This window comes from Macaca mulatta, chromosome 4, assembly GCF_049350105.2.
Source record: "Macaca mulatta isolate MMU2019108-1 chromosome 4, T2T-MMU8v2.0, whole genome shotgun sequence".
NCBI lineage: Eukaryota > Metazoa > Chordata > Mammalia > Primates > Cercopithecidae > Macaca > Macaca mulatta.
In genome coordinates this window covers 88,626,518-88,638,761 of record NC_133409.1, presented here as the reverse complement: position 1 = coordinate 88,638,761, position 12,244 = coordinate 88,626,518, and the positions used below count along the sequence as shown (strand labels likewise).

The window sequence follows — 12,244 nt, the reverse complement described above, 5'->3', positions numbered from 1 at the left end:
AATTGTTTCTTACTCAGGACAGCAGTGCCTGTTCAATGTGTCATGAGCAACCAATTATTATCAGAAACATTTATAAATGAAGATTTTATAAATATCTGCTACATTTTAGCTACTTTGTTTACACTTGCTCTGAAGAGAAAAAGGATACCAAATGCTGTCTCCCTTATGACAAAGCTCTACAGACAATGTTAAAGATAAAACTATTCATGAGCTACTCCAATCTACTCTGAAAAAAAATTAACTTTTTAAGAAAAATCCATAACTATTCATAATTAAACCATAAAGAAATTCCTCAAATATGAACAAATTATTAAAATTCCTGGAGCAAAATCACATTCTATTCACTCACCAGGTTCTTACTATAATATTCCCATAAAATGGTAACAATTGCAATGTTTGGCTCCCAGAAATCACAAAGCGTCAAACAACAGTGAAGATACATTCGTAATTGTTCTTCTAGAATACTACCCTAAAAAATAAACTGAAGTTATGAGAAGGTAAATGGGCTCTGGCAATATAAACATTTTCACTTGATATTGTACTGTATAACCTGCAGCTAAAAAGAAAATAAATATATATCACCCAATCATACCCATTCTCACATTCAGACTAGGTCTAAATCAACATAACACATATTTCCAAAAACATGTTTTAAAGACCATTAACATATTCAGGTAAGAGAAATCACATAACTCGAATTTTAATTCAATTAGTTAAAAATTACAGGTGTTTCATAATTGAATGGTACTGGAAACCCAGAAACCAGAAAAGAAACCCAAACCAGAAAGAAGTGGCAAAGATGACCTAATAATTAAGATGTACACAAATCCAGAGGGCTTGGTCATACTTAAGTACTTGATTAAATTTTTTATAGTATTATAGGAGTTGTTCTTTCTAAAATCAAAGGATTGGCAGAGTACTTCTATTTCAACCTTTTATGAGATAACAGGAGGAAAAGGAAGTAGAAAAAACATAGATGCTTTTTCTATGACAACATAACCATGCATATATTTTTTAAATGACACACCCTGAATTCCAATCATTCAACAATTGTACTTAAAACTTACCACATACTAGGCACTGTTTTAATGTACTACGCATAGGACAACAAGTCAGTCAGACATGGCACATGTACTGGTAGAGCTTACATTTTTGGCGAGGAAAGAAAAGGATACTAAAACAATATAAATTTGAACAGAAATAACTGCTGTGAAAAATGAAACAAAGCAAAGTAATGTGAAAGTAACTGGTAGAGGATGAGCATCACTATTTTATCAGCTGCTATGAATGGAAAAGCCTTTTGAAGGGCTGCAGTTCAACTACCTGATTAAATGAAAGTCAATAAAGACTTGGAAGAAAAACATTCAAGGCAGAGAAAATGATTGGAAAGTTCCTCAATTATTAGTAGGCTTGGTATTATTTCTAGACAGGAAAACATCATATCTCATTTGAGGCTTTACTGGTCTTGGTAAGAAATTTGGATTGTATTTTAAATATGTTGGGAAGCTACTGGAAGAGAGTAAGCACCGAAATGACATGATGTGATTGTTTCAAAAACACTGCTCTGGATTATACATAAAGAATGAATAAAGGGGATAAGAAGAGACACAGGGAGAACAGGTAGGAGGCGATTGTGTGAAACTATAAGACTGAAACTTTAAAGACATGTTTGGAAAAACATTCAGTGGGATTTGCTGGTAAACTACATTAAGGTATGAAAGAAAGAAGTTTCAGGTTTTGGCATAAGGAAATAGGTCAATGGTGCTATTTCCTGAAATGGCAAAGACTAAACGAGGAACTTATGAGGTGAGTGTCCAGGGTATCCAAGTAGAGCTATTAAGCAGACAATCTGACCTATGGGTCTAGAGTTAAGGTATTAAAGTCAGAGTTGTTGACATAAATTTGGGTCAATGATAAAAGGATCCATAACTGAGAGCCCTTTGATATTACAACATTTTGATATGAAGCAAGTGGAGAATACTCTATATGCAAAAACAATTGTTCAATGAAGCAAAAAAGAAACCAGGCATTGCGGATGCCAAGAGAAGTATTTCAGAAAAACGACAATGGTGAATAGGATTGACCTTTGCTCAGAGGTTACAAAAAGAAGAAATAAGAACCCTTGGAAGAAACAATATGGAAGTCATTGATGGCGCTGCCAGAGCAGTTTGGGGCTTGGTGAAGACTATGATGAAGAAGCTCAACTATGGATGGCATATGACATCTAGGAGGTGAGGAAGTAAAGATATTTAAGTGAAAACATATAAACAATAAAGTCTTTGAACAAGTGAGAAGAGTTAAGATCCAGTGTACAGGGGAAGGAATTAGCTCTTGATAGAAAAAGTGACACTTCCAATATAAAAGAAGAATAGTCTGAGAGAGCAAATATGAAGCAGATGTATTGGGAGATTTGAAGGTGTAAAGAGAGGAATTCTTAACTGACCAATTCTACTTTTCAATAATTTATGAGGCAAGATGTTGAGCTGAATGGATTAGAGAAGAGCACGTATTAACTTGTATGTCAAAGAGAAGTTCTGGGCCAGGCATGGTGGCTTACACCTGTAATCCCAGCACTTTGGGAGACCGAGGTGGGTGGATCACCTGAGGTCAGGAGTTCAAGACCAGCCTGGCCAACATGGCGAAACCCCATCTCTATTAAAAAACACAAAAATTAGCTGGACTGGACGAGGTGGCAGGCGCCTGTAATCCCAGCTACTTGAGAGGCTGAAGCAGGAAAATCACTTGAACCCAGGAGCCAGAGGTTGCAGTGAGCTGAGACTGCTATTGCACTGTTGCACTCTGGGAGACAGAATGACACTCTTTCAACAACAACAACAACAACAACAACAACAACAACAACAACAACAAACAAAAAAACCACCACCAACAAAAACAGAAGTTCTGAAATAAGTCACTTTGGAGAGTAGAAAAGCAAACATTCTAGAGCTGACAGCCATTTAAGATTATGATCAAGAATTTAAAGTCAGACACCTTAGTAAAAATGAATGTATGATTTTCTCCCACAATATTCAGTTGCCGGTGGTGTGGGAGATAGGAGAGAAAAAATGGTTTTTTCATGGTTAAAACAAGTTAAGGGCCATGGAATTAAAGATGTTTCTCATGGAGTAATTATAATAATGGGTTGTATACATTGTTTAAGAAAGAAAGTGAGGAAATGGAAGAGGACAGAAAAATGAAAAGGTCAATGGTAATAGGCAAAATGAAAAGAAAAATGAAAAGTGAAAAACTGTAGAGTATAACCATGGGAGGAAGAAGATGAGGCAAGTAAAAGAAAATCTAATAAGTAGTGAGGCTATTAAGAAACTGAAAGCACAGTTTGATTATACACAATAACATCAGGGTCACTAGCAGAAATGGTGTACAGGTAAAGAAGAACACAGTGATCTTAGTATAAAACTTTTTCAATGAAAGAAGAGTAACCCAAACATGGGTAAAAAACAGCAATGCACAATTTTTTTTTTTTTTTTGACAAGGCCTTGACTCTTTATTCATTATTTAAAATACACTTCAGACTACAAGTTCTCCAGAAGACTTCCTAACTCCCCTACTAGATAAGTGGCCTTTCTTTATGCTTTTATGGCACACTAGGCATACCTACATCATCATACTTACCATGTTAAGTTTATCTGCTTTCAAGTATCTAAGAGCTCTGTGAAAGACAGAATAATGCCCACATGGTGTATACACCACAGTGCCTGTTTCACCAAAAAGCCTCCATAAATGATTCATGAACAAAACTGAGATCTGGGTTCTGATGCTTCTTCCCAACAAGTAGTTATGGCTTAGGGAAAGACATTTAGCTTCTTGAGTAAACAATTAAGCTTATTTAACCAAAGAAGGCAAGGTTCTGTCCATCATTAGCCTCTAATTTTATTAAGAAAATATTAAACTAGATTCAGGTTCATATTGATTCCTATGGCACACTACTGAATTGAAATAAAGCATACTAATTTTATCATGTTTATAAGGTTAAAAAGTAGATTATGTTATCAAAGTTAATATTGAAGGGTTTTGTTTTATTTGACATCTGAAACTCACTTTACCATGTAAAATCCACAAAAACATATTTAAACTGTAAAAAATATGCAAAGTTTGGGAAAAGCAAAAGGATGAATGCTAGGTACCAAACAGTGGAGTTAAACATATATGAAAATTCAAATCTCAGCTCTGCCATTTCCCAAGCTAGCTGTGTGAACCTGGACAAGTTCTTCAAACATTCTGGGCCTCAGTCTGTAAAAGTGTAAAATGGAAACAGAAATATCATCACTACACAAGACCGTCCTAAGTATTAAGTGAAGGAATGTGCAGTAAGTGTTAAGTACAGTGCTCGCATAGGGATAGCTGTCGTTTTATCTGCAGGAGAGAAATGCACTGTTTTTAGACCAATGCTACTCTTTTGATGATCAAATAATAAATGCAACAGGTTCACAGTAGTGTTCCTTAAGATGATACATATCAATTTTGTCAGTTTTAAGCAAACCCTACCTAATCACAGAGACTTGACTAAAGACATGTAATTCCATGCCCTCTGATTAAAGATTGTTTTTAATAAGCCATAAGGCCTGTAGGCCTCTTTTCCACACAGCCTTAAACCTGACTGGCTCAAGGAGTACTACTCATCTCCCACATTTTCAGAAGCCCTTATGGGATCTCAGTGTGTCTCATCTCGTGTGTGTGTGTGTGTGTGTGTGTGTGTGTGTGTGTGTGTGTATGAGACAGGGAGAGAATATGAACTATTTAATGAATATTCCAATAAGTCCATTAAATGAATATGCCTGCTTCTAATCTCTGCTTTAGTCCTTTTTTAAAGAATGTCTTATCTTTATTTTGAACAATCAAATTTAGGCATATTACATTTGGGCATACTACATAGGTCAAATCTTTAATTGAACTAATAATAAGCACATTCACTCTTTTACCTTAGTTATTATATAGAAATGGCAATTTAACAACTGATTATTATATATAATTTAACAAAAGCTCATTTATTTATGCATAACGAATCTACCTATCAGAAATCATCATCAGAAGAAAATTTATTCACAGTCTAAACAGCAACTGTTACCAGAAGTTTCCCTAATTGGATTTATTTTTAGGAGTGAATAGAGTTGGACTTCAATATCCCAGGTAAGATCCTTCTACTCAAGAAACACTATGATTTTTAGTTAGTTATTTAAAGACTATTGTCCCACATTATTTAGATCTAATCACATTCTGAGTTGTTTCCACTCCTGGACTCTCCAAATTAATGTGTGTTTAAAAAATCAAAATGATTTTTTAAAATCAAGTTTACTTTTTAAATACCCTTCCATAACCTTTATAAAACTAAAAATTACTTCTGTGATCTCAGAAAACAATGAGGCTTTTAAAAAGCAGGTAGCAAAAGATGAAAAATATTTTTTTCATATGAAAACAATAATGCTGTTCCAAAGGCAGAACACGTTTACAATTAGCATTCACAAATATTAAATAGGATTACCTCTAAAAAACTGTTTTTAAAGCACTTTACTATTTGTACCTATGTAAGTAAAATTGAGCAATATATGTTCTCTTTACTAAACTAAAACTCTACCTGTTTCTGGCAGATCCTCTCTAGCAAGAAAAAAGAATTTGAAACATTATTTGCTTGATTAAAGCTGTAGTGGTGGGCTGGGTGCGGTGGCTCACATCTGTAATCCCAAGCACTTTTGGAGGCTGAGGCAGGAGGATTCCTTGAGGCTAAGAGTTCAAGAACAGTCTGGGCAACATAGCAAGATCTGTCTCTATAAAATGAAAATATTAGCCACAGATGGTGGCATGCACCTGTCCTAATGACTCAGGAGAAGGAGGCAGGAGAAGTGCTTGAGCTCAGGAGTTCAAGGTTATAGTGAGCTATAACCACACCACTGTACTCCAGCCTTGGTGACAGTGAAAGACCCTGTCTCTTTAAATGAAAAATAAAAACAAAAAGTATAATGAAGTGTAGACTAATTTTATTTGAAGGCTGCTGTATCTTTGGAAGGTTTTTGTTTTTGAACACAGCAAATGGACTCTTTCACCACTGTCACTGTTGGAGATCAAGTACATGACTATGGTCAGATTTCAATTTACCTCAATGGGAGGAAAATAGAATCAAACCAATAGTTCTATCCAAATATATTATTCTTTATGACTACCTACTACTGCACCCACAAAATTGGTTTCCAGAAATTCAACACATAGTCCTATACTACTTGTAGAATATAATTTGGTACAATCAAGGAACACTAAAACTGAAGGAACAGCAGAGAACCATAACACTACTTCTTCCTAAATATTATAATGGCCTCTTTTCCCATAGGAAAGATATTATTTTGACTTGACGCTAGGCCTAAATTCATAGAGCATGTTTCTTAGGTTAGTCATATTATTCCTACTTCCAGGGTGACTAACTCATCCTGGTTTGCTCAGATCTTTCCTGGTTTAGCACTGAAACTCTGGGCCATGCAAACCAGGATGGTTGGTCACCTGACCTACTTTTCTTCCCCCCGCCAATAGTCTTTGGGGAACAGGTGGTGTTTGGTTACATGAATAAGTTGTTTAGTTTGATTTCTGAGATTTTGGTGCACCCATCACCTGAGCAATATATACTGTACCCAAAGTATGGTCTTTTTTTTTTTTTGAGACAGAGTTTTGCTTTTGTCACCTAGGCTGTAGTGCAAATGGCATGATCTTGGCTCACTGAAACCTCTGCCTCCCAAGTTCAAGTGATTCCCCTGCCTCAGCCTCCTGAGAAGCTGGGATTACAGGCATGTGCCACCACACCCAGCTAATTTTTGTATTTTTAGTAGAGACAGAGTTTCACCATGTTGGCCAGACTGGTCTTGAACTCCTGACCTCAGGTGATCCACCTGCCTTGGCCTCCCAAAGTGCTGGCATTACAGGCGTGAGCCACCACACCCGGCCTGTACCCAAAGTATAGTCTTTTATCCCTCACCTTACTCCCACCGTTCCCCTCAGGCCCTCAAAGTCCATTATATCATGCTTACATCTTTGTGTCCTCATAGCTTAGCTCCAAGTTATAAACGAGAACATATGTTGCTTAGTTTTCCATTCCTGAGTGTCGTCACTAAGAATAATGGTCCCCAACTCAATTCAGGTTCCTGCAAATGCCATTATTTCATTCCTTTTTAAGGCTGAGTAGTATTCCACTTTCTATATATAACAAATTTTCTTTATCCAGTCATTGATTGATGGGCATGTGGGCTGGTTCCATATTTTTGCAATTGCAAATTGTGCTGCTATAAACATGCATGTGCAAGTGTTTCATAATGCTTCTTTTCATCTGGATAGACACCTAGTCGTGGCACTGATAGATCAAATGTTAGATCTTCTTTTAGTTCTCTAAGGAATATCCATAATGTTTTCCATAGTGTTTGTGCTAGTTTACATTTCCACCAGCAGTGTAAAAGTGTTTCCTTTTCACCAAGTCCACACCAACATCTATTATTACTTTTTGTTTTTAAATTATGGCCATTCTTGCAGGAGTAAGGTGGTTTCGCATTGTGGTTTTGATTTGCACTTCCCTGATCATTAGTGATGTTGAGCATTTTTTCATCTGTTTCTTGGCCGTTTACATATCTTCTTTTGAGTACTGCCTACTCATGTCCTTAGCCCACTTTTGGATGCGATTTGGGTTTGGTTTGTTCTTGTTTCTCTAGTTCCTTGAAGTATGACCTTAGATTGTCTATTTGTGCTCTTTCAGACTTTTTGATGTAGGCATTTAATGCTATGAACTTTCCTCTTAGCACTGCTTTTGCTGTATCTCAGAGGTTTTGATAGGTTGTGTCTCTATCATCATTCAGTTCAAAGGATTTTTAAATTTCCATTTTGATTTCATTATTGACCTAAAGATCATTCAGAAGCAGATTATTTAATTTCCACATATTTGTGTAGTTTTCAAGGTTCCTTTTGGAGTTGCTTTCCAATTTTATTCCTGTGGTCTGAGAGAGTAGCTGATATAATTTCAATTTTGTAAAAATTATTGAGACTTGTGGCCTATCATATGGCCTATCTTGGAGAGTGTTCCATGTGCTGGCGAACAGAATGTATATTCGGCAGTTGTTGAGTAGAACGTTCTGTAAATATCTGTTAAGTCCATTTGTTCTAGGGTATAGTTTAAATCCAGTGATTCTTTGTTGACTTTTTGGCTTGATGACCTGACTCGTGTTGTCAGTGGAATATTGAAGTCCCCCACTATTATTGTGTTGCCATCTATCTCATTTCTTAGGTCAAGTAATTATTTTATAAATTTGGGAGCTCCAGTGTTAGTTGTGTATGTTCCCTATTTAGGATTGTGATATTTTTCTGTTGGATCCTTTTATCATTACATAATGTCCCTCTTTGTCTTTTTAAACTGTTGTTGGTTTAAAATCTGTTTTGCCTGATGCAACACTCCTGCTCGCTTCTGGTGCCCATTTGAATGGACTCTTTTTCCACCCCATTACCTTATGTGAGTCCTTATGTGTTAAGTCTCTTGGAGACAGCAGATACTTGGTTGGCGAATTCTTATCCATTCTGTCATTCTGTATCTTTTAAGCGACACATTTAGGTCATTTCCATACAACGTTGGTATTGAGATGTAAGGTACTATTCTATTCACTGTGGTAGTTGTTGCCTGAATGCCTTTTTTTTTTTTTCATTGTGTTATTGTTTGACAGGCCCTGTGAGATTTATGCTTTAAGGAGGTTTATTTGGTATATTTTGAGGTTCAAGATTTAGGTCTCCTTTCAGCAGTTCTTGCAGTGCTGGCATGGTAGTGGCAAATTCTCTTAGCATCTGTTTGTCTGAAAAATACTTTATCTTTTCTTCATTTATGAAGCTTAGTTTCACTGGATACAACATTCTTGGATGATAATTTTGCTTAAGGATGCTGAAGATAGGACCCGAACCCCTTCTAGCTTGCATTCAGCTGAAATATCTGCTGTTAGTTTGATAGGTTTTCCTATGTAGGTTACCTGATGCTTTCTGCCTCACAGCTCTTAAGCTGCTTTCCTTTGTCTTCACTTTAGGTAACCTGATGACTATGTGTCTAAGTGATTACTTTCTTGTGATGTTTCCCAGGTGTTATTTGAGTTTCTTGTATTTGGATGTCTAGACCTCTAGCAAGGCCAGTAAAGTTTTCCTCAATTATTACCTCAAATAAGTTTTCCAAACTTTTAGATTTCTCTTCTTCCTCAAGAACACCAATTATTCTTAGGTTTGGTCACTTAACATAATCCCAGTATTCTTGGAGGTTTTGTTCATTTATTAACAAATTCTTTTTTGTCTTTATCGGATTGGATTAATTTGAAAACCTTGTCTTCAAGCTCTGATGCTCTTTCTTCTACTTGTTCGATTCTGTTGTTGAAACTTTTCATGCATTTTGCATTTCTCTAAATGTGTCTTTCATTTCCAGAAGTTGTGATTGTTTTTCATTTATGATATATATTTCTCTGGAGATCTTTTCATGCATATGTTATTATTTTTAAAATTTCTTTAATTTGGTTTTCACCTTTCTCTGTTACCTCCTTAAGTAACGTAATAATCGACTTACCTTTAGAACTCTTTTTCTGGTAATTCAGAGATTTATTATTGGTTTGGATTAATTGCTGGTGAGCTAGTGTGATCTTGTGGGGGTGATAAAGAATCTTGTTTTGTCATATTACCAGATTGTTTTTCTGGGTCCTTCTCATTTGGATAGACTATGTCAGAGGAAAGATCTGAGATCCAAGGACTAATGTTCTTTCGTACTGCAGAGTGATCCCTTGATGTGGTGTTCTCCCCCTTCCTGAAAGCCAGACTGCAGTGATTGTTACTGTTCTTCTGGGTCTAGCCACCCAGCAGAGCTACTGGGCTCTGGGCTGGTACTGGGGCGGGGTGGGGGGGGGGGGTGCCTGCAAAGAGTCCTGTGATATGATCTGTCTTCAGGTCTCTCAGCCGTGGTACCACCACCTGTTCTGGTGGAGGTAGCAGGGGAGTGAAATGGACTCTGTGAGGATCCTTGGTTGTAGTTTTGTTTAGTACACTGGTTTTCTCAAATGTTGGTTATGCTGCCAGTGAAGTTGTCATGTGGACAGACTCAGGACCTCTGGTTAAACAGGATGTTACAGTTAATGGAATTAGATGTTGTCTTCTCCTTCCTTGGAGCAGGGCTGTTCTGAGTTGCTGTAATGGCTTGACTTGGTTGGCGTCCAGCCAGGAGGTGGCACTTTCAAGAGAGCATCAGCTGTGGTACTATAGGGGGGATATAAACTTGCCCTGAAATCACCTGCATAAGTATTCAGGTTTATCAGGTGATGGATGGGGCCATGGAGCTCTCATGAGTTTATGTTTTCTATCTTCGGCTACCAGGTAAGTAAAGAAAGACTGTGTTAATACTGAGTGTCAACTTGATTGGATTGAAGAATGCAGTATTGATACTGGGTGTGTCTTTGAGGGTGCTGCCAAAGGAGATTAACATTTGAGTCAGTGGGCAGGGAAAAGCAGACCCACCCTTAATCTAAGTGGGCACAATCTAATCAGCTGTCAGCTCCACCAGAATAAAAAGCAGGCAAAAGAACATAAAAAGACTAGACTGTCTTAGTCTCCCATCCTACATTTTTCTCCTGTGCTGGATGCCTCCTGCCCTCAAACATTGGACACCAAGTTATTCAGCTTTGAGACTCGGACTGGATTCCTTGCTCCTCAGCTTGCAGGTGGCCTATTGTGGGACCTTGTGATCATGTGAGTTAATACTCCTTAATAAACTCCCATATATATATTAGTTCTGTCCCTCTAGAGAACCCTAATACAAACCATAAGGTGGAGGAATGGTTAGGCATGTCTGAGCTCAGATTCTCCTTAGGGAGGGCTTAATGAAAACACTGTGGAGTAGATATGGGTGGGGGCAGTTCTCAGGGCCACGAAATTATGTTCGAAGGGGAATTATGGCTGCCTCTGCTGCTTCACACAAGTCTCCAGAAAAGTGGGGGAAAGCTGGCAGTGGCAGGCCTCACCCAGCTCCCATGCAGCCAGCAAGGTCAGTCTCACTCCTGCTATGCTCCCCCAACAGCCAACAGAGCTGAATTTATATCTAGACCTCTGGTGTGCAGGGCTGAGATCTATGTAAATACATATAATATATATATATTTATCCATATAAACCTTTAAAGCTTCCTAAGAAATATTCTGTAACTTAAAACCAGCTGAGTGCAAAACCATAAATTCATACACTGTTAGAGTTGAAAGGGAGTTTAAAAATTGTTAAATACAACAGAAACATGGGCCAAGTAGAAGTAAATTTAAAGGACACAAGCAGTTACAACTTAATTGGAAATTAAAGCCCCTAGTTACTGACTCAGATTCAGTAACTCCCAACAGAATAATGTTATCCAGACTTTGCTGAAATTCTTTGGATTTGGTTTTAAGTATGCTATGTTAAAGCAGTAAGACTGAATTAATAACTGATACAAATGACAATGACCACTGTAATATGCATCTTATTTTACAACCACTTTTTAGTAATTCCCTTCATTCCGAAATAAAAAATATACATAAAAAACTTTTTAAGTTACTAAATCAATATGTTCTCAAAAAAAATGAGGAAGACCAATGGATATGATATAGGAGAAAATATAATAAAAACTTTTCCAGGGATTGTGGGAAAGATTATAAAAAGATAATAGATCTTTTGTTTTTGATCCAATTTATGTATGCAGAATTCTTTGGCATTCTAAGATAGAATTTTTAGTTCATAATTAGATGATTCATATTATAAATAAATGCCTTTATGTTTCCTAAAAAAGTAAGAGTTAATGCAGATAATGGGTAAAAGACAATTTCAAGCAATTAAAATGTTTTCCAAAGACATAGCTACTACACACACACATACACACACACACGTATAAAGCAATATTATACTATATTTCTTTTATTCCTCTTCAAGTTTTAAATAATCTTTATTTCTTAAATGAAAAATATTTCCTAAATTCCAAAATATTCTTTATTATAATTTTTCATAAACTCTTACAAAAATGATAACATATTACAAAACTTTACAGGGCTTCCACACAATATGTTTAAAAATGTGATGAACAGCATGTTTAAAACTATTTTAAAAGGAGGTCAAGTGTGACCTCTAGGCCATGAAGCACTACATTAACAGCTCTGCAGAAAGGAAAATGATAAGGTATGAAATGAATGCTCAGAAACTAGGACCTTATCAGTTAGAATATGATTCAAGCCT

General features: G+C 36.6%; 1 protein-coding gene across 3 annotated transcripts in view; it reads right to left on the bottom strand.

Annotated features, from left to right (window-relative positions):
• The window catches only part of MMS22L (MMS22 like, DNA repair protein), a 136,905-nt gene that overhangs the window by 87,819 nt on the left and 36,842 nt on the right, over positions 1 to 12,244 (bottom strand). For all 3 annotated transcript variants that reach the window (XM_015136966.3, XM_078001242.1, XM_078001243.1), the window contains one exon: positions 350 to 469. In XM_015136966.3, the coding sequence (XP_014992452.3) occupies positions 350 to 469 (120 nt within the window). The remainder of the gene's footprint in view (positions 1 to 349; positions 470 to 12,244) is intronic.